The sequence below is a fragment of the Lepidochelys olivacea genome, assembly GCF_965140295.1.
Source record: "Lepidochelys olivacea isolate rLepOli2 genome assembly, chromosome: 22".
Classification (NCBI taxonomy): domain Eukaryota; kingdom Metazoa; phylum Chordata; order Testudines; family Cheloniidae; genus Lepidochelys; species Lepidochelys olivacea.
In genome coordinates this window covers 21,402,842-21,425,444 of record NC_140432.1, presented here as the reverse complement: position 1 = coordinate 21,425,444, position 22,603 = coordinate 21,402,842, and the positions used below count along the sequence as shown (strand labels likewise).

The window sequence follows — 22,603 nt, the reverse complement described above, 5'->3', positions numbered from 1 at the left end:
GCTCTAGCTGAGGCTGCAGGCTCTGGGGTGGGGCCAGGAATGCGAGGTTTGGGGTGCAGGCTGTCTCAGGGCTGTGGCGGTGAGAGAGGACTCTCCCCAGCCCTCTCTCAGCGCAGCAGCCCAGGATGAGGGGAGAGGCGCCTCTCCCCAGCAGCTCCGAGACTGGGGCTGGGGAAGAGGCACCTCTCCCTACCTGCATCGCCCTTGATAGCCTGCTGTGCAGCCACTCAGCTTAGAAGGAACTTAGCCCACCAGTGCTGTCTACGAGTCTAAAGCTCTCTATTTTACAGCACAAGGGAGAGAGATCCCTAGTCACGAGAAATGACCATTTCAGCCTCTCTCACCAGTCAGCATGAATTCACTGCCTGATCAGCTGCAGGCCAGGGGGCTGCACCAAGCCAAAACCAACCTGCTCCAGGAAGGCGCATTGAGGGAACCGGTGATGGTAAGGTGGCCCCATCCCTTGCACCAGCCTGACCCATCTTGAGCAATAAGGCAACCTTGCTCTCGGTGTCAGCTACTAGAGTACAGATTTTACTACCCAGCCAGAAACACTGTAAGCAAAACTCAGCGTGCTCAGGAGCAGGTACCTCATTGGTTGCAGGAGGTACAGCAGGCAAGCAAGAGAGTGGAGCAGCAGCAGCAGGGGCAGCAGCAGAAGCTTTAGTGTCCTGGCCAGGGCCGTACACATTGCAGTAGAATCTGAAAACGTCAGACAGCCTCATGTATTCCTAGAAATCCACGATGAAGAAGGAGGAGAATTAGACTCATGCACCGGTCCCATGGCACAGACCACAACACAGCAGTAAAGCTCCACAGTGCTGCCTGGGCTCCATAGTGCAGCTGGCTGATCTCTTTTACATACCGACTTCCTCTTCCATAGAGAGGTGCAGCCTGTGGGGACTACAAGTCCTAGCATGGAACACTTCATCCTGAAGAAAAGGAGTACTTGTGGCACCTTAGAGACTAACCAATTTATTTGAGCTACAGCTCACTTCATCGGATGTTGCTTATGCTGAAATAAATTGGTTAGTCTCTAAGGTGCCACAAGTCCTCCTTTTCTTTTTGCGAATACAGACTAACACGGCTGTTACTCTGAAATCTTTCATCCTGAAGGAGGAGCACTGCAGGGCAGGACTTGTCATCCCAGGTGTGCCACTTGGACGGGGACAGAGCATGCTGGGACTTGTAGTCTCTGAAGGTTACACGACTGTGTAATTGGCTTTATCTTAGGTGGTCTGGCTGTCCATGGAATAGGACATCACCATGGCACACACAGCCATTCACCTTTAGGCTGCTGTTCTATTTCCACTGGCCTAGAGCTTGAGGATTCCTAGTGTCACCCGTTGGTCGCCAGCCCTCCTGTTCTCTCTCTCCTGGAACTTGGAGGCCTGGGCCAACCGCAGCTTGGCTGCATTTACTGCCACCTGGTTGCAATATACACACCTGAGACAGTTTGAGACAGGGAATCTGGACCTCCTTTGGCATCTGAATTAGGGTCTGATCCAGAGGGATCGATAGATGGAAATGGATTCAGCTGGCCTGCTTCAGAACATGTGGTAGGCGGGTGGGAGAAGGGACCGCATGCTGCTGCAGTACTCAGCCTCTAATGGAGCTTTACTGCACACACCACACAAAACATCCAGTGCAATCCCACCATCAGAAGAGCCCAACATGCTCCATTCCAGCACCAAGGGGAGATAGCAGCAATAGGAAACACAGCACGTTGGATACTGGCCCAAGGAAAGCAACTAAATTAAGAGCAATTGATGGATAGGAATTGGCATGTGGTATTGGAACAAGCTCCCCCTTTACCAAGTAACACAGCAAAGGGGGTAGGTGGGTCAGGGCAGACCCCGAGACCCATCCATACTGCCCCCTGCTGTCGCCAGCCAGACATCACAGCATCTGGCATCTGTTGCCAAGCATCATTAATAGAAATGTTTGTTAAAGCCCCAAACTGTTTAGACACTGGCAGCAACGTGCAATTAAGAATCCCAGCCTCTCCTGCCAGTTGGTTTGGAACTGGTTCTCAGCTCTCTCACTATTTCTAAATCAAAGATTTTGATGCTATTTAAAAAAAATAGAAAACAAACAGGCAAACAGAAGAAATTAAAGGGATGTTGTTGGGGAGCTTTAAGCTTGCAGTCTGTGAAATGGGAGGGAAAAACACATTCAAGGCATTTTGTTGGGATTTAAGCCACACTGCAATATGGTGCCAATGCAAGTGAACCAGGAAGCTAAACTGGCTAGAAACGAGAGCTGTGCAGCTGAATGAAGTTCAAAGAGCATCAAGTGTGAGGAGTGTTAATCCCAGGTGTTTCAAAGGTGCGTGAGAAATATGTGATTGTTAATCTGATGGTGCCCTGTTAGTGAGCCTTTTCAATGCCTATCTGAGAGGGCCTAAGTCATTGATGGTAACACAAGCCCATTTAAGAGCTGCTGGCCTGCCTGTCGACTGAATTATTTACAAGACCCTGATAAGACGGCTGCACATAGCAGTCTGGCCCCACTCTGGGCAGAGGAGCAGAAGCAGTAAGCAAGCGAACACATGCAGTTAGTCCCGTTACCTCTTGCATCTTGGGGTAAGAGTGGGCGGAGAAAGGACCTAAGGAAGCACTTGCCCCTGGCAGGGGTTTCTGGGGCTTAGTTTCCTCTAACAGGTCACAAGGCTCTGAGATATGAAGTGTTTCCTGTTGGAGGGTAAAGGTCAGAAGGGCAAAGCAGGCACAGAAACAGGGAGATCAAAACAGCACAGAGGAATCCCTTCCCAACTGAACAGCCTCAGGCATAAAGCAGGGACATCGCCTAATGGAGCCTCCAGCCAGCCAGTCCCGGCTGACAGCACTGCAGCTTCATGGCACAGCCTTAGGGAAGATTTCACCTTGCAGACCATCTCAGTAACAGGACTGAAGGCACCAGGCATCACATATCCCATGGCTGGATTGTCACAGCTCTGCCCTTGGGAGTTCTAACCACAGGAGGGAAGAAAAGGGTCTGTGCCCTCCAGTGTAGAGCCAACCCTCCCTGGAGATGCTCCTAGTCTCCACATCAACACACTCACATCTTATGCCCACCTGGCTGCCAATTCCAATCACGCACCCAATATGGCGGAGCCTGTGGAAGGGCCAGCTGGCCACTAGCTCACTTTGCCCCTCCCCAGAATAAAGGTACTTAATAACGCTGGTGGGGGAGGGGGTAACGGGCTAATCCCCTCCTCCCATGCTGAACACCTTGGTATGTATGATCTGCACAGAGCCAGTGCCATGCTCTTCTCCTGGCACATGGAACAAGGATTCCAGCCCTAGCTGATGCAGCTGGTGCTTGCAGTCCCCACTGAGCAATGGGACGTACTGAGAAATGCTCCCGCAGCCATGCAAGATTTCCATTAGAACCCCCATCCTCACACATGCCATGCACTCTTGGGCTACAGGATGCTAGTCAGACCCTAACAGCATGGACTGGTCTGGGGGCTGGGGTGGGTTAGCCAAGGCCACCCCCCTTTCAGGTGTCCAAAGCAACACATACCCAGGGAATGATGCTCTGCTCCCAAGGTTGGATCAGGTTCCTTTCCCTGTCAGTGTTTGGGGCCAACCAGGTAAGAACCTGTCTCTAAGCTCCATGCTGCATGGCATGACTAGGACACCCAGCTAACGGCAAACCCATGTGTGGAAGTTAAACTCTGGTTCCATGGTGTTGGTGGCTCTGCCCCCAGGAGGGTTTGTCAAAGGGATACAGGATCCCCGCTGCAATGAGAGAGAGAGAGAGCCCTCTCCAGCTGAGAGGCATTTTCATTGTCAGGGCACTGGGACTTTCAGGCATTTGTGCCAAAAATCACACAAATCTGAGCACTGTTTACACCTCTTGGGGTCCAGAGGCAGGGGCCCAGCCATCAAGGTAGCCGGAGTCCCAGGAAAGCATGGCACTGTGGAGGGAGGGCAGTTCTAGTGACTAATCATCCCTCTTCCCCCTAGTTACCTCTCTGAGTGCAGATGATGTTTTGGGGAAGCTCCTGCCGCCGGTAACAAGATGGTACCGTCTCTCCAGGGAGACAAGCTTCTCTTTCTCCTGAGCGCACAGCAACAAGGAGAAAAAGGGGGAGAGCAAGAGAGTTAGTGACTGTCCTGAAAAGCATCCCAAAGTGAGGCCAACACCAGGGCAGCCACAGAAACGTCTTGGGCCCTTCCTGCCAGCACCCACATTGACAGAGACCATGTCATTGAGGTTCCTGCTCAGATCCGTTCTTCTCCCAGCCACAAGCAGAGGCAGCTAGTGACAGTCACACGAGTGGTATTAGCCCAGCCTCAGGCAAAGGGGTTCTCAGCCCTTTTCCTATCACTAGGTGAGCCTGAGTCAGGGTGTACAGCTGGGCTCCCAACTGGAACCTCTCCCCAGGACAGGGGGAGCAGTGTTTGGATATAGGCCAGCTGAAAAGTCTGGGCTCAGTACCAGGTCTATCTCCATCAAGGTGGGAGAGACATGACAAGCCGAGCCAGGACAGCGCAGCCTGTACAGTTGCCCTCTCTATTTCCAACAGGCAATGTGTAACATGACCCCATTGCTGGAGAGCAGAGCACATATGCTACATGGACTCATTTGGACTTGAAGGACATAGCAGTGCAGAGACAGGGTCCAGTCCCCCAAGGTAGTGCACTCTGTATTACTAAGCGTGCCTGGCCTGGCACACACTACCCCAGTGAACCCCTTTCCCCATCTCCATCCAGCATGATTCCAGGATGTTACCTTCTGCAGCAGCTGGAGCACGATATTCTTCTCCTTGGCAAGGCGCTCAGACTCCTGGGCAGCCTGGAGCCGGATGTGATTGGCCTGGCTTTCCAATGCAGCCACCCGCTCCTTAAAGAAAATAAGGCAAGGGTGAGCTGGCACCAGGCCCTGCAGGACAGCTTGGGAAGAAGTAGCTGGCTGGGAGGGAGGAAGAAGCCTTACCAGTCTGGGCAGGTATTTGGAGCCCTTCCATCCACTCCCAGAACAGGCATACGGCTGGCTTGGGGCAGAGAGAGAACTGTAGGAGGGGATGGTGCTTGGGAGCCAAAGGGCTGTTGTGAGCACAGGGACACCACAGGGCCGAGGGCATTACAGAAAGGGGCTAGGAGAGGAGATTAGACCAGAGCAAAGCTGGGCTGGGGAGTCCTAGGCTAAGGTGGGCTAGGAGGGGATTACAGAGGAGTCAGTTTCCCCCTCACTGCAGTGGACACTTCTGGGACAAGGGAGAGCCCAGGCTCCACAATCTTTGCCCAGGGGTCCAGGATCCTCTCCCCACCTTCCTCTTGGCGATACTGCGGTGGCACTCAGCCTTGCTCTGCAGGAGCTGCTGGCTCACGGTCTCACGCTCCTCCTCCAGGCGACTCTCCTTTTCCAGCTGCTGGAACTCCAAGTCCTCAAACAGCTTGGTTTCCGTCTCCAGGGCCTCTGCCTCCTTCAAACACACAAACATGGTTGCTCAGCTCCCTCTGAAACAGAGATGCCTCCCCTCTGCCCCCATGGCACACAGATGTACCAGGCAGGGACTGCTCTGACAGGAGAGCAGGTCACTGAGAAAGCAAGGGGCAAAGCTCCATTTGCTGCAGCAGGGGGGAAGCTCTACACGTCCCTGTTGCTTATTGGGAGGCACGGGGCAGTGCATAGCTGGTGGCTCTGACTGTGTGAGACATGGACCTCCTGCTCAACAGGGACCTGCAATCATGCCCAGCCGAGGGACCTACCCAGGCAAGGTCTCCTGCTCCACACGCACTAACTCTAGACAAGAAATGCACTCTCCCCACCAGTCTCACTGGCCTGACCCATCCTCCCACAGTGCTGCAAACCTATGTGATGCTCACAGATCAGCAGAGAGAGGTCCAGCCCAGAGAGTTCCCTGCCAACTACAGCAGAGAAAAAGAGATAATAGCTTGGGGTAGGGGATGATGTGCACCATAGGACAATGGGGACTTGTGATCTGCTAGAAAGAGGGTCAGGGCAAAGCAGTCTTGGCGGGGGCTCTGCACAGCCCACCAATCCTTGGCAGCAGAGATTCAAACAGCAGATTTGTTCCCTTACTTCTTTTTTTTTTTCCTTAAAAGTTACTTCTATGAAAGATGCCAGCTGGGCACTCTGTGGGCTTAGGTTAGTGGGGCTGTCGAGCTGGGGTCACATGAAGGTCTTTCGCCAATATAATTAGTATGGCCAAGCCAACATGTTAGTGTGCTCCAGGAATGTGACCACATAGCCCAGAGATGGATGAGACTCCCAGGGTTTGAGCTAGATCACCTCCTGGACAGTGCAGGACTGAGCTTGGTGTAAAAAACATTTGTTTTATTTAGTTTTAAATATTGATGGCATCTCTTGGGCAAGTGTGGATAAAATTCAGGGTTTGTAAATTCTACACTAACAGCAAGAGCCTTTAGTCATGTATTTTTATTTAGTTATTAATGTATTTTGTATTAATTAAACAAGATTTTGTTTGCATGTAAACATCCCTCTGCAACTCTTGCAAATCCAACAGGAGCTGGAGCATAGGAACTCAAAAAAGAAACTGACCAGGCTAGCTTTGCTGTGTAGGAAGCAAGAGGCAAACACTGCCTTGCGGGAACAGTGCATCTGATGTTTTAAATGCTTTACATTCCAGTCACTCTGTCGGTTAGTAACAAGCTGCAGAAGTTAGGGTTAGGTTTTAGCTTGCTTGGGATTTTTGCATTTTATTTAAAATACATATTTTTCAGCCTGACTATTTCAGTGAAGAATTTTTCCATGCAAACCGTTTAGCATCTATTTAGTAGAAACGTGCTTGTTCAGTGTCAATGGGGAGACACTGTTTTCCTGCTCTACATATCTCTACATGTCACTCAATGCATTAGACATCTGTTGAGTTCCATTTTAAACTGGACATAGGTTTTCAGGCTGGGATTAGCTGTGACTCCTGCGGGGACCAGGAAAAATGCTTTAATTTATTGCACTAAAAGAATTGGACATAATAAAAGGATGATATTCCATTCCCAGACGCTCCTGGAAAATCCCAGCTAATGGGAAAAAATGCTGCAGCACTGCGATATTGACATTATCTGGCCTGGATTGTATACATACATGTCCACAGGAAACAGCAGAAAACTGATATAGAGTTTAGTCCCTTGAGGCTTGCCGGCCTCTCGTTTCACAGAAGCTGGATTAAGGCTAAAGTTGTGTCCAGTATCAGTACAGCACCCAGAGGCTGGCTGCACCTGCATTTTCAATAGGCCTCTTCCATCTCTACCAATGCCGAGTATCCTTGCTGCACTGCAGTTCAAGGGGCAGAGCGCAAGAGTTTCACTTGGCAGGTCCAATCTAAGTAATCAGGCCTGGGGTCTCTGAATTAGACATTCATTCCTTTGCACCCTGGTGCAGACTCCTCTACAAAAACTGCCTGAACAGAAACCCCACCTTACATCTCTTGGCCTCCAGCCACACAGGAGTTGTCCCTGGCAGAGGCAGGTGCTTAGGAGCAGCACCTAGGTGGAGGATTTAGCTCAAGGAGACAAGTGTTGCAGGGTTGCCCATTTTCCATGCTTGACGGGAGTCTGTAGTCAAAATCAGAGCTGGCCAAGCAGCCAAATTGCTCGTTTCTGTTGGTGGGTGGGGGGAGAGTGGGACTGAATTCACATCTGGGGACAGGGGGATTTGTACTACATTGCTCCAGTGCTCAGAATTCCCCCTCCAGGCACTAATACAAGGGGGGGGGCAGGAAGGGAGCTTGCAGCACTTGCTACATTAGCACCCCCCAGAGAACAGTAGCAGTGACCAGAGAAGCGGCCGATGGAAAAGGAGGAGAGCACTAGGGAAAGAAACCTGCCCCCTCCTCACTTGCTGCCAAGAGGAGAGGCTGCTATGAGGTGTTATGGCATTCGGAGACAGGGACATGTGGAACTGGAGCTGCTTACAGTATCAACAGCAGCGGAGAGTCGCTCTGCAATCTGCTGGTGCACCAGCCAGGCTACATCCTGGGTGGTAAACTTACCAATACCATGGCACCTGGATGCCAGCCTCCTCCAGCCCTTGGTGTACTGCATTCAGTTTGGCACATGGCACCAGTGGAGTGCTGGCTCAGGCTGGAACTGTGGGCATGGAGGTGAGGGGGAGTGGGCAGTGATCCAGGAGGGTGGGGGTTAAACACTGACCCTTCTCATCTGGTCCTGTAACTGCTCCCGCATTGACTCAGGGCAGTTATCAAGCTGGCTCTTCGACTCATTGTAAAGCGCCTGGAGTTTCTCTAGCTCCTTCCTTTCAGCATCAACCTTTGCCCTTTCCTGAATCAGGGAAAAAACAACAAAACAAAACAAAAAAACAAAAGAGAGAAAACACACTTCTCAAATCCGCGCCATGCAGAAGCTGGAGAATTAGACAGTGGCTCAAGCCAGAGAGAGAAGGGGCACAGGGGAGGGGCATGTCAAAGAGGCATTTTCAAAAAGACTTAAAAAGCAAAAGCAGTTGGCATCCAGGGCTGGATTGGATTAGAACAGTTATTGCTCAGGACTGGACCTCAGTCTCATGTCTCAAGACAAAGGCTTTACAGAAAGCACATACCAGGCCACCTCTAGGTCTCGAGCAGATTAATGTTAACACGCCTTCAATCATCAGGGATGATGTTAGCACAGCACTGGGAATGGCGTTGTCAATTAGGTGTTCTGCACAATCGGTTATCAGAGGCATTTTCGTAGGCCCTACATTTTATTTTAAGTAAGTCTCAGGAACATCATTTTATAACAGATATTTCAAATCCAGGACACCATCAAATAATTGTAAAGCAGGTCAAATGCGGAGACTACACTACCAGTCAAACGTCCTGTTCCATAGACAGGGATATCCTGGCGTTCTGGTTTCCTTATGGACAACATGAAAAACAAGAGACTAAGATCCAATCTCTGCTCAGTTAATACAGGTTAACTCCCTGGGTCCTCAGGAACATTTCAGGTTTTATTTAAGTGAGTTAGTGATGGAGAGGATATAAAGAAAACACTTGTTCCTAGTCTAAAGAGAGAAAGAAATAGGTTCACCACCCCACTCTCCGACCCAGTTGAAATATGTAGTTGGCTTCAGTCCTGCATCAACATGCTGCATTTTCAGAGGAGCTGAGCCCCCTGCAGTTCCTAGGGTTCTTTTGGGGGTTCTGCCAGCATAAAAATTTATGATAAAACCCACTGTTCATGTGTCCAGGAACCCTGGATTAACAAAGCAATGCATTGCAACCAAAGAAAGCAACACTTTGGTCTCAAGACGTCCAGGGGATTTTATACTTATTTTACAGGTGGGGAAACTGAGGCAGACAGACAGCAAGTGATTTGCTTAATGTAACACAGTGAGACATTTGGAGAACCAGGACACTCTCGACTCCCTTTCCCTAGCAATAGCCCCATGACAATCCTTCCTCCCATCCTGCCCATTTTACCTCCACCTACAGGAATAAGTAACTAACTGAATGGGAGAAACCCCAGACTGGATTACCCCTAATTTGGGGTAAATCTGCATCAAAACCCTCTAACGTGAGACTCTCTCTCATACCAACCCAGAATGATGAGACCAGTTAGTGCAAATTAGAAAGAGGAAATAGGCATATTCCCTCCAATCCCTGCGTTGTTTTCAAATCCCCTGGGAGTCGCTGAGAAGTTTGCGACTGAATGAGATAACAACAGTGGCAGTAATTGGCTTGGACAAGGCACAAGTGTCTTTATTTACAGGGTGGCACCAGCAGGGCAGTACGGAATATGTTACAAATGGTTTGAACCATTAAGTTTGGACCCAAGTTTGGATCTAAACTGCTGAGAAGTTTGGGATGTTCAGATTATTGCAGTATATTATATCATATGAGTATTGGGCTCAGTACAGCAGTAACTGGATAAAATTATCAGGCTTGTATTATATAGGAGGTCAGACTAGATGATTTAATGGTCCTTTCTGGTCTTAAAATCTATGAATGAAAGATCTGGGGACTAGTTTGGGCTCAGCTCTAGAATTTATTATTTCTGGTTTTCAGCACTGAGTGCTGGCTACCTGGGCAATTGTTTTTTAAAAGAAGTATGAACCTGTGACCACAAGCATTTACAACATCTACTTACATATGGCACAATGTTCTGTGGCTTCTAGGAATCTCTTATCTGAAGAGTCAGAAACAGAAGCTGATTACCCCTACCAACACTTTAGTGAGGGGAAGTGTTATGAAACCCACTTTATGGCTAGGTAAGCTGAGGCACTAACAAGTAAAGTGACTTGTTTCAGAACACAAAGGAAGTCAGTGGTTGAGCCATGAATAGAACTCAGCAGTCCAGACTCCCTGACCCATACTCTAAGCACCAGAAAGCAATCCCTCAGAGTATCAGCACCTTATAACTTGAGTGCCACCCCTCCATACAGTAACATGGGCACAGGCCTTGGAAGGCTGTAGGCTGTCTCCAAAACAAGAGATTCATGCTCTCCCCATCACACTCAGAGGCTGCTAAATGGAGGATTTGGACTCATCCAAACAAACTCCTGCAGTTTTCTAGGAAATCTTTAACCACTAATGTTATGCTTTTGGGGTCCAAATTTCCAGTGCCAAACATCGCCAGATGTCCTGCACTACTAGACTGATGTGAGTAAGGTTCATGACCACCCAGCATTTCAGACAACACTATAATACCTATCTACACATGCGCATGGATGAGATCACACAATTCATTTCTAACAGAATAGAATTTGCCATACAAGCTCAGCTAGTTACATCCACTAAAGTCAGTTGCTTTTCAGTGACAACAGAATTCCTGGGCAGAGCTGCATCAAGTACCCTGCCACCTCCTCATCCCTGCAGTAGTCTGCTGCCTTTTAGCAATCCGCAAGCATGCCAGCATCCTCATGCCAGATGGCTTGTTTAACTTGACAAAGTGCTGCGGAGTGAGTCACGTCTCCAGACTGGCAAGAAACCCCCATGCACTCAAGGTGTCTCATGCACTCAAGGTGTCTACTGCACTTCAGTGTGAAAGCCAGGAGGCTCGCTTTAATCAGAGATGCCTCATTGCTCTGCACTGCAAGCTGGGGCAGACTCACCCCCCATTGCAAGAAAAGTCACCACATCAAAGCCACAGGCAAAATCCTCCTTAGAATTAAGGAGCTCCCAGGAAACATTACATATGCAGCTCCCAGTATGAAGTGGGGCATACCGGGTGCAGGGCACAGGGGCATCTCCACAGAACAGACAGACCATAATGAATGCTCCTGCAGTAGCCAGAGGGGAGGGAGGTGGTGACCTAGAGAGTTCCAGGCCTGACTCTCCCCTCACTCACACAGGTTTTACATCACTGTCACCCCAAATTTACACCAGGTCTGACAGAATGGAACTATGTCCTGCCCTTCATCTCTATACCTTGTGGCTACCAACAAGCCTCTTGGCAGCAAATCCATCCCTGCTCCCCAAGGTGCTCAGCCTCCAACTAGCTCTCCATGCTGAAGCCAGCATCACCCCAGTTAGTCCCATGAAAGAACCCAAGAATACCTGCAAAGCCAGAATGCCACACAGGATATTTCCTTCACCTTGGGGTGGTGGTTAAACCATCAGAATCACAATGCAAAAAAACGTAGGAGTAACATCTTCCGAGGAGCTAACCCAATCCCCCTCTCCCTCTGCCAACTCCTAGCAAGAGGCCAGGAAACACTCCACTGTAACCAAAAGAGTCAGAGCACGAGACCCTATCAACATGAGAATCCACTCTCTCTGTGCATGTCAGTGCCCCACAGGGTAGGCTACTAGATACACCAGGAACCCATCTACACTACAATCAGAAGTGGGTCATAGGAGCTGGTTACAGCAAGGCTAGAATGGGCAACTGTGTCCCCAAATTAACCTGGATCCAGGGATGTTATGCCACTAACAATTGGTAAGCAGTCACATAGCTGTCACAGAGAGGGTCTAATTGGTCAGAGGAGCAGCCAAATTGATTTTCATGCTGCTCACTCAGACCAGGGTGAATAAAGATCATGTAAGAAAGCTTGAATTCTCAACCCAAGTCAAATATCAAAGTCTATTAGCTTTGATTTTTCATCATATTTTGTGTAAAGCAAACAATATTCCCAGAGGCACATGTCCAGCTGCGGTTACTCTGACTGTCCCTAATATGCCCCCTGCACCCCCTCCTCTGTCTGCACCATGTGGTTAAATGTTGGGAAGGAAATTTAAAAACCAGGAACATTACAAACAGTGATCCATGTCTCTCTCTCTCACATGCTCCCACAGGGTTAATGGAGATCTGAATTTATACTAACAGGTGGATTTAGGTGCTAGTCCAGAAGCACCAGTTCCTGTCCCAGGGCAGCTCAGAGTACGTGTCTCAAGGAACCAGCACTGCTAAAGAACAGCTGCCCAAGTTAGGCCCAGGTGTTTGGAGTGTGCACAAGTGCTAGAGGTTATGGGGGCCCCATAGCATGCAGAGGCATGAGGGATTAGAGACACATTTCGGAGTGGGCGCCGTTAGAGAGAGTTAGTGCTGACTGATTAGGAAAGCGAAGGGTTAAGATGGCAGAGACTTTGGGAGTGTGGTTTCTTTTAGTCCCTCTCCTGACTCCATATGGAGATGGTTGTTTCACTAGGCATGGTTTGTAAAAGGGCTGTAAAATTTAAAAAAAAAAACAATCCCAGCACATTGCATCTGTGCAGGAGGGGCTGCCTGCATCCTGCCACTCACAGGCTTCACCTCGTCCAGCCTCAGAAATAGTCACCAATGAAATGAATCAGGACCTGGTGCATTTCTAGCCTTGGTGCCAGCATGGCTACACCCCACTGGGTTGCCATGGAGAGGGCAAGGACCGCAAAAACATCCATTCACTGTGTGGGACAGTATGGAATCCCTGGAGGGACAAGGGCAAAGGTTCTAAGAGAGCTGGACGAGAGTGAAAGTTGATCTCACTGTTGGGAATGTGCTCAGCTCCCACTGATCCTTGCTCCACAGAGTGATGCATTCCGGGCAAGCCTGGGACTGCACTCCAGTGCAGTCAGTTACCTTCCTGCATGGGAATGGATCGTCTCCAACAAGACTCCTTGAGATAGGTCCCTGTGTGGATATGCAGTTCTGAGGGGGCACCAGCAGAGGGTTCTGTTGCTGTGAAGGGCAGAAATCATCAGCAGGAAGGGCGGTTTTGGTGCAGTTTCTGATGGGAATGGGGGTACAGTTTGTCCTGCAGAGGTTATTGCAGGGGACATTCAGGGTTGAGTGTTGGAAGGTTGCAATGGGTACCACAGAGGAAGCTGCATTCAGATGTCTTTCTGGAGTTGTGCGCGTTTCTGCATGGGTGTGGAGGTGTTGTTTCCCCTGTTAAGAAGCATACAGCAAGCAAGACCCCAGAACTGGAAGGGAGGCTGAGATAATGGTCTTTGGAAGGTGCATTCTGGCTCTTGTCCCCCTCCTCTCCAGCATTCTGGGAACCACGTCTCAGGCAACAAGCTGGGAAATTAATGACCTCTTGGTGGCATCATGGTCAAAGCTGAATGATGCTTTAAATGGAGTGACACGAGAGTCTCCAGCAAGCTAAGCACTGCAGCTGTCATCACCACTTGCACACAAGCACCTGGAGCTGTCGATTGGTGGGACATATAGAGAACTGACAAACTCACTGCAAAACCTTATACACCAAGGCCAGTGTAGGAAGCAAGGGGGCATGACTGACAAGTAACCCATGTGCTGCCCAGGTGAAGGCTGAGGCCAACAGAGAAAGCTCCAGAAATTGGCATCTTGTGGAAAGGTTCAATGAGTGCAAAGGTGACTCCCAAAGTGCACCCCAAGCACCGAAAGGAGCTGCCCTCCCCCACCAGAGCCCCAAGAATGGACAGTTCCAACCCCAAACAGGCTGACAAAGCTCCCAAGCCAGTGGCCAGTCCGCACCAGGATACCAGACAATGGCAGAGAGAAGGGAAATGCTCTGAGTAGAGGAAGTGCTTTCTCAAGCTGGCTGCAATAAATCCAGCACCTCCTATCTGGGGGTGAACATGCCTGGGGCAGCCCCCTCCTCATGGAAATGGCACTTTAGATGCCCACCAGGTGATGGCAAATCCTTTGAGAAGGGGGGCCCAGAGGCAGATGACACAGGCTTTCTTGGGGACGGATGGCCAGTGTGTGCAGTGCACAGAACCTATGCCATTCTCCCCCAAGATCAGCAGATGACCAGATAGGTCAGTCTCTTTGGCATCGGAGCCAGAAGTATGTGCGCAGGAACAACACTTTCCAGCAGGGAAGAGACCTGGGATTCAGCAGCCCCTTGGGGGGTCTCTGGGCGTGCACCCTGCACCCATTGCTCCAAGGCACAGACAGGAGAACTCTCAGCTCTGGGGTTTACCTTGTCCCGCTCCTTCTGGATGCTGGAGTCCAGCTCGCATAGTTTCTCTTGCAGCTGCTGCACGATCTTCTGTTCCTGCTGCAGCTGTATCACTTCCGACTCCTGCTCCCCTTGCAGCAGTGCCCGCTCCATCTCCGCCTAGGCAGACACAGCCATGTCACAGCAGTGCTGTCCCCGCCAGCCCTCATCTCCCAACCTCATTGCAGGACCCCCAGAGGCACAGCAACGCCTGGGTGGGACATGGCTCTGCTGGCAGAGATAAGCCAAGGAGGGCAACTGGTTTTGGGTCAGGCCCAGATGGAGGTCAGCGCTGAGGCTAATGGCTCAGGTTCAATGGTTCTCAGACCTCACATGCTCTCCCCATGAGATCTCGGCTCCATCAAACATGGGAATTAGAGACAGGCCCCATGAAGCCTCAAGTCAGAGCCAGATCCAACCTGTCAGGGTTAGTTCTGACCCTCCATTCTTCTCTCCCCCACCAAACAAACAAAACTTTGAAGGGGTCAGATTTAAGGCTCTGGTCCGGGTTCCCTTCCCTGCCTTCCCCAGTCTAAGGGGAATGGAGCCCAGCCGGGCTCCACCTTGGCCCCCAGTGAGTGTCCTGCACTCTTCCCCCACCCCAGGAGCAGTAGAAAGGGTTTCGCTCCACCTCATGGGACGACTCCTGCAGCTGCTGCTCCAGCTCCTTGACATGGCTCTTGAGCTCATCCACATGGCCCAGCACCCGCACCCACTCCTCCTCCAGCAGGGCAGCCTCCTTGGTCTTGGAGCCCGTTGAGTCCTCGTGCTGCTTGGGAGAAACAGCGACATCACTGGGGGACTGCTTATTTGCTATTCACAGAGTAGGGAGTGCACACAACACTTCAGCAAAAAGAGGGTCCTGCCCCAGAGCTCACAGCCACTCCCAATCCCCGTCAGCCCACCAGCGACAGCCCTCCTAGGTAGGGCAGAGATGGGGGTGCATCAGGCACAATGTGTGACTCTCAATGCACAGCCCCCTCCACCCAGCGCCTGCTACCAGTGCCCCCATGGGATTCTGCTGTACCACTAGTCAACCTTGCAGTCTCATACATGGGGTTTTGTGTTGATACACCCAGAAACCCACCACTGCCCATGCCCAGATCGGGTCATAAGCACATCTGAGTCCAGCAGCAGTAGGGTCCCCTGCAGGACATCCCCCCCCCAAAAAAGAACCAACAACCTCCACCCTCCCACCTCAGGGCAGGTGCTTTCTTGTGCTGTGGACCCCGCCCACACGCACCTTGTGGTGTGTGCTCTGCGCTATGTGGGGACCCCCCATCTCATGGTGGGTGCTCTCCATGCTGGGGAGGCCCTGACCCCCCATCCCTCATGGTGGGTGCTCTCCATGCACTGGGCCCTGTCTCCCCTCACCTCGTGGTGTGTGCTCTCCGTGCTGCTACTTTCCTCCTTCAGATTCTCCTCATCTGATTTCTCCAGGCTCTCCCTCTGCTGGGGCCCTGTGGCCTCTCCAGTTTCCACTATGGCCTTGCCAAGGCCCAAGGCAGCCAAGCTGGCAGAGCCCCTGGAGTGCCTCCTGGCTGTCAGGATGTTGGTGGTGGCATCTCCGTCACTTGGGAAGTGCTGGTGCGAGTTGCCTGTCTCTGTGATGCCATCAGTTCTGGTGTATTCCGCACACAGGTTCAGGATGGTCTCCAGGCGCTGGCGCTCCTGGGCAAGGGTTACAGGGAGGAAGGGGTGGGTGGGTTGCCTGGTGGGATGGATCCTCACACAGATATGGGGGGCCAAGCAAGCAGGAACTGGAAGGCATGTGAACCCAGGCCCCACTGCCCTAGGCTTTCCCCCTTGTACTCCATCCCTGCATCACCCTGTGACATCAAACTCCCTGAAGTGACACTTGTGTTGGACTAAAACACTGATCCCCCACCCCTTGCTCCCCCGCATACTGGCCTTGTTCTTTTGGGCCTGACAGATGGGATTGAGTCCTGGGGGGAAGAAACAGGGGATACAGACACCTGCTTGGACCAAGCTTTAATACAGCTCTCCCAGTAAAGTGCCCAGACATCATGAACATTCATCTCTCCCATCTCCTGCTGCCATGTCATTTCTAGCATGCATAACCGGGCCTGGATCACATGGCAGTGAGCCAGATAAGGAAGGGAAGCTCGTTCCAAAGCCTCCCCATCTCTAACCTGGCCAACATGGGGAAAGTGTATTCCCATGCATTCTCAGGGGATCCTCAACACAGAGGCATCCAGCTGCATCTCGCTAACAGGGCTTCACCCAGGGAGTCTGGGATCCTCCAGGATGCATGTGCAGTCCCACTGAATTGCAGCCGCCTTTGGGGCAGATGACATTAACCAGCCCACAAATGATGGGAGGAGAAATTCTGGCTCAGGTGCGTGTGGATGAACCTCTCTTGCTGCCAGTTGTGCTGAGGGGATCTGTAATGTCCATGGAGAGCAGACAGGAGGTTGGGTTTAAAAACCGTGGCTGAAAGACCCACTGAGTACATGTACACAGCAATTAAACTTGGGCTCACGGGTCTCAGGCTGCAGGGCTATAAAACTGCTGCCTAGATGTCCAGGCTCAGGCTGGAGCCCGAGCTCTGGGACTCTGCAAGGTGGGAGAGTTCCAGGGCCAGACTCCCGCCTGAGCCTGAACATCTGCACAGTAATGTTTAGCCCAAGCCCCACATGCCCAGATTAGCTGATCAGGCCCAGCTGCAGCTGTGCCACAGGTCTCTTACTCCAGTGTAGATGTATGTTGTGTAGCTGCAGGCTGGTACCTAGGAGGATGAGGAACTCAGTGGACTCTGCAACTCCAGGAGCTCCCTCTCCATGCCTGATGCTCAGACCATTAGACCACACAGAAGGGAGTGCCCAGCTGCAGACAAACAGGCAGGGTGCACCAAGACACCCTAACCCCCTGGGCTTAGGCAGCTCGGTGCTGCATTCACAGACTGCTGAACTGCTGGCTTGAGGAGTCACCCTGACTATGCTCAGGACCAGAGACAAGGGGCCCCAGCATAAGGGAATGGCTTGGAACAAACCTCCCCAGGCTCCTGCAAGGGCATGGGGCAGAGTCTGGACATACATGAGAAAGTGGTACTGGGTTAGCTTAAATTGTTTGTTAAACTCATTTAGTTGAACTGGAGCAGGCCAGTGTGGATGCTCTGACTGCCATTTAGCTTAAATTGATTCCTAAGCAACTAAAGCTAAACAGAACTAAGTTTGGTTTAAAGCCAAAATAAGACTAAAGCACTTCTTCAGTTGAACCAGGGACCTGAGACAATTGCCTGTTGGTGCCAGGGGCTGTTTCAAGAGCAGGGCTTCTCCCAGGACTTGGATTTGTATCAAGGCATTGCTGGCCAGAAGGGCACCTGGAGATGTTGGATGAGCTGTGAAGCTCAATCTGAGCTTCATGCCTTGGCCACTGAGACAGCTCAGCAGCACAGCTCCACATAGCCCAGAGGGAAGCACCTAGAGTCCTCCTCTCCACTGGATGGGTGTGGAGCCAGACTGCCTATCCCTGGAGTGGGGACTGAAAGAGATAGGAGCAGCCTACACTGCTTTCAGTGGAGCCCATCCAGCTGCTCCAGGACATTTGAGGAGGGAAAAGGAAAACAAGGGAACCCCAACAAATGTCTCATCCTCTTCAAATCCCACCAGCAAATCAACCCCGACACAGCATCCCACATGCTTCTGGGGCAGCTGCTTCTGCAACAACCAGAGGAAGGGTTTGCTTCTGCCAGCTCCCTCCAGAATCACTGATTCCACAGCACTCTCCCTCCCATGATCTGAGCCCCCAGGGTCTGGCAGCATTTGCTTCCCACCGGGGTAGGAAACCAAGCAGAAGCTGGTGCCGTATTATTAAGGGGATGTTCTTAGGACAAAAGTCATACTCACACAGCAGGGATTTATCTACATTGCTAGTCACCCTGGGGAGCAGAATGCATGGACCCATCCCCTTCCCCACCTCTCTATCAGTGTCCAAGGTCACCTACAGCGTCTCAAGCTCCAGTACACTGCTGCAAATCACACCCCAGATGGGACCCCCTGTTTACAAAAGGCAAGCAATCCCCTCCCCCCAAAGGAGAAGCAGCACAGAGACAAAACAGACGTGCCAAGACCAGTCATTTCCTAATCATAGTGAAGTGTTCAACTCCTGGTAGATCATGAGGGGCAGGACTGTGCCTCTCCAAGGCCCCACGAATCCCCACCTGGTGCCAAGGGACTTGGTTCTCATTCATTAACACACTCCTGGGAGGTGAGTGGACACACGTGTCTATCTAAAAGCCTGCAGAGCTCCCCAGGTTTACCTGGGTGAACAAGTGGTCCCCGTCACTCATTAGTTACACAGTGTGCACACAACACAACCTGTCCTAACACATTCCTGGCCCCGCCCATGCCCTCTGCCAGATGTTGCTCACTGACACTCCTGACTCTGGGCCAGAGTACAGTGCTATTACTCACTCCAGTGTACAGGAAGGGGAGGGACGAGGAAGGGTTTGTTTGAACCACTTGTTTCATACAGGTTAACATGGCCACACACCAGGTCCAAGGAAAATCTGGGAGATGATCCCAGAACTCCAGGTTCTAAGTGCTCTGCTGTAACCACTAATCCGTGTTCTCTCCCTAACTGATACCCATCCCCACTGCAAGGAACCACCAGCCACACAGCACTTGTCTGGTATGCAGGGGACCAGGCTACCCCTTGAGTTGCTTTCCCAAGCAGCCCTACCCAACCAAAAGTGCCTGCAACCCCTTGTTACCACTCCCCAAGGCCTGACAATCCCAATCCCAGGAATTTATTCCAAAAAGTTTTCAGCCTCTACTCCTTCCCAACAGGCTGCTCCCATCACCTGCCTGGGCGCATGAGTGACCACCAGCTTTGCAGATGCCAGTGCTGTCCTGTGAATCAGTGGCAGGAGACTGCTAAGGAAGCAAGAATAGCTGTGTGCACACACACACATGCAGATACAAACTCACAACCCTTACCAGCTCAGTCTCACAGCCAATCTCAACTGGTCTGGGAAGCCAGTGGCTTGATGGACCCACAGAGATTCGGGTCACATGCCACAAAGAGTGCTGCCAACAATTAAACAGCTCTGCAAGTTGAGATGAAGAATCTGAAGAGCCCAGATGGCAGACACTGGGCCTTGACAGCTTTTGGGAAAGGGATGAAAATCGGGGACTGATTGTACAGCAGCAGGCACCACACATAGCATCAGAGGGACAATGAAGACCGACTCCGTCCCACAGCTCTGCCAGCGCCCTCAGTACAAACCTGCAGCCCCCAGCTATTCCAGTCCTGGGCCACTGTTGAACAATGACTCACAGGCCACAGAGCAGAGAGAGTTTAGTTTTGAAATAGCACAGCCGCGCAAGCACCCACTCCGCTCCAGGTGCATTCCCAGCCCAGGTAGAGCGAGGGAGGAGAACGGGGCAAAGGTCTGGGAGGGAAACAAAGGAAACGGGGCAATGAAAGGGAGGGAAACAAAGGAAAGCCTGGGATAGTGGTGCACAAAAAGCCTTGCAGCAGCCTTTCCAACCTGCACTGACCCTGGCTAGAGACTGAGGGGGTGAACTGCAGCAGCCACAAAAGAAGTGCTCCCCATGGCTCAAAGGGATGGATTCAGCACCCAGCTCACAGCTGCTCCTGCTAGCCCCACCCCCACATAACTTCCTCCCCCCAGGTCCACATACTCACAGAGGGATCCAGCCCCACTTTCATGGTCCGTCAGATGTTCCTCCAGGGAAGCAATTCACTTTCACCCTCTCGCCCACCTGGATTCAGCACCACCCCATGCAGGGTGCCAACCCGCTGCCCCGCGGGAGACACGTGACCGGCTGGGAGTCAGAGGTAGACTAATTACATAGGCTACAGCCCCAGGCTGGAGAGCCGCATGGCTCTCCACGCACACTACACAGCGCTATTTCTGGACGGTGAATCAGGCAGTCTGAGTGCAAACTGCAGCTCCAACCTGAGTCAGTTCTGAGTAAACAGGACTCCCTCCCCCACCCCAGCCAGATGCAGCCTGGGAGAAAGGATCCCCCATCCTCCTCTGAGCCTGGGTGAGGAGAATTATGGTCTTGTGGTTATAACACAGAACAGAGTCAGGACACCTGGGTTCTATTCCCAGCTGTGCCACTGACACGCTGCATGACCTTTGGCAAGATATACACCCTCCCTGTGCCTCCGTCTCCCCATGGGTGCAATGGCGGTTGATGATCCTGACCTGACTGGGCTGGGAGAGGCTGAGACAGGCTGGGAGACCCAGGGGGCAAGCACTGCAGGGGGCAAAGGACATTCAAGAGAGGGGTGAGTGTGGGCTCCACCTGTGGGCCAGGTCAGCTCCCTGTTGGGTGAACAGAAGGGATGGCCTCAGACAGAAAGGCCCTGGATAAAAGAGGGGGATAGTCACCTCAGGAACCTAGTGCCTGGCTGCCCCCTCCATAGCCTTACCCTGGGAAGCCCGCACCAGGCACCTCATGGCCCCTTGCACTGCGCTGGCCACCAGAAGGATTCACAAGGGGGGGCAAGGGCAGCCTGCCAGGCTCTGACACCTAGCTCAGCAGCCCCCATTCTTGCTTAGTCCTGAGGGATTACTATAGCAAAGATGATTAATAATATTGGGGGTGGATGTCCAGGCCCAAGGACAGCCTGGCCTTTGGCTCAGGCAGAGCCCCAACCAAGCTGGACTGCCCCAGACATTCCTGTGTTCCGCTGCTGTGGATTCACAGAGCTGTAGGTGCTTTCAGAACCATCTCCCTCTCATTCTGGGGACCAGACTGCCAGGGGCAAGGGCACAACATCAGCTTCCCGCTCAGCCAAGAGACACAGAAGGGGCTGGGTTGGGAAGCCAGGCCCCATGTGTGGAGTGGGTTAAATCTGAATAGTCTAAGAAAATGGGGTGCATCCCTCTGACACTGGTCCCACAGCAAATTCCCAGCACCCACCTGGCCCTCTTCCCCCTCGGCCCAGCTGTCTGTGGAATCCCAGACTCCCAATCCAGCCTTGCTCGGGGTGGAAAGTGTCTCCCTATAGCTGGGGCAGACAAAGTGCCCATAGGCTCTCGCTCTCCTGCTAGAAGGGACAGGGATATGCAGGAGCAACCTTCCCATCCTGTCTGTGAGGTGCCTGTCTCACCCCTTATGCCTCCTCCCACAACTTGATGCCTCCAGCCACTGCCTGAGGGTTTATGTACTCCCCAGCCCTACAGTGACCATCAACCCACAGGTCCAGAGAGAACAGGCGGGAGAGTCAGGCTCTCTCCAATGTCAACTCTGAACAGAGCAAGACAGCACATTAACAAGGGCGCTATAAACCTCCAGCTGGCACCGTGCTGCAGTGTTCACTATCCCCAAAGCAGGGGCACCCGTAGGCTGCTGAGCTGTGGCGTAAGCCTCTCCTGGGCTGGCATAATGAGGTACTGGGGGATGGAAGGACCATTCTCAGGGGTGAGTTTTTAGGGCTGGAATGGGCCCCTAGCATGGAAGGGAGGGGAAATCGGGGTCTCACTGCAGTGCACAGGATAGAGAGGGTGATGATACCCTGCACCAACCCAGGAAGCTGACACCCACCCTATTCCTTCCATGTTGGGTGTGGAGAGACTCTCTTACACTCCACGCCATAGCTCTGGGAGCACCTAGGAAAGGGACTGACTGCCACTTGCCAAAGCACAACAGCCTGAGCCAGACATTAAGGAGTAGAACTACTCCCTGGCCATCCCCCAGCCTTGGGCGCAGCCAGACAGCAAGCCTGGATCATGCACAGCATGCAGCCCAGTCAGAGTCATGCTAGTCAGGGACAGCTAACACTTTGACCCCAGACCCAGGCCCTCTGCCTCATATACTTGTCCCAATTCTGAAGGCAGACCTGTCTGCAAACCCTACGCTCCTCTGGGAACCCTTTGCCTTAGTCAAATCCTACCCTTGCAGTCTGAGGCCATGGACAGGGAGGTGAGCTGTGCTCCCCTGTCCCCAAGCACATGGCTGGGTGCTGGACAGCCTCCTGGGAAAACAGACCAGACACTCCATGAGCTCTCACAAAGGACAGCTCAACAGCCATCTTCGGTGGTTTTGGCTCTGGCTGCAGCAGTGACCCCCTAAGGTAAGCAGTGCAGTCAATAGGTGCCTCCCTGATCCCATTACCTGTGCAGAGACTTCTGCCCAGCAACTACCATCTGGCTTGCCCCAGCACACCACCTGGTAGCAAGGGGAGGGGTTTTGCTACACAATCTCTTTGAATCACCCTGGACTGGTCCCCTTTATTGGCGACACACAGACAAAGGAAGAGA

General features: G+C 52.1%; 1 protein-coding gene across 12 annotated transcripts in view; it reads right to left on the bottom strand.

The window, feature by feature from the left end:
- Positions 1–22,603, bottom strand: part of PHLDB1 (pleckstrin homology like domain family B member 1) — a 122,715-nt gene that overhangs the window by 23,741 nt on the left and 76,371 nt on the right. For 8 of the 12 annotated variants that reach the window (XM_084611770.1, XM_084611766.1, XM_084611772.1 and 5 more), the window contains 9 exons: positions 15,715–16,011; positions 14,972–15,109; positions 14,323–14,460; positions 8,148–8,276; positions 5,282–5,437; positions 4,744–4,854; positions 3,979–4,068; positions 2,571–2,693; positions 591–731 (listed from right to left, as the gene is read on the bottom strand). In XM_084611770.1, coding sequence (XP_084467896.1) covers positions 591–731; positions 2,571–2,693; positions 3,979–4,068; positions 4,744–4,854; positions 5,282–5,437; positions 8,148–8,276; positions 14,323–14,460; positions 14,972–15,109; positions 15,715–16,011 — 1,323 coding nt within the window. The remainder of the gene's footprint in view (positions 1–590; positions 732–2,570; positions 2,694–3,978; positions 4,069–4,743; positions 4,855–5,281; positions 5,438–8,147; positions 8,277–14,322; positions 14,461–14,971; positions 15,110–15,714; positions 16,012–22,603) is intronic. The other 4 variants (XM_084611773.1, XM_084611774.1, XM_084611776.1 and 1 more) reach the window with 4 other exon arrangements.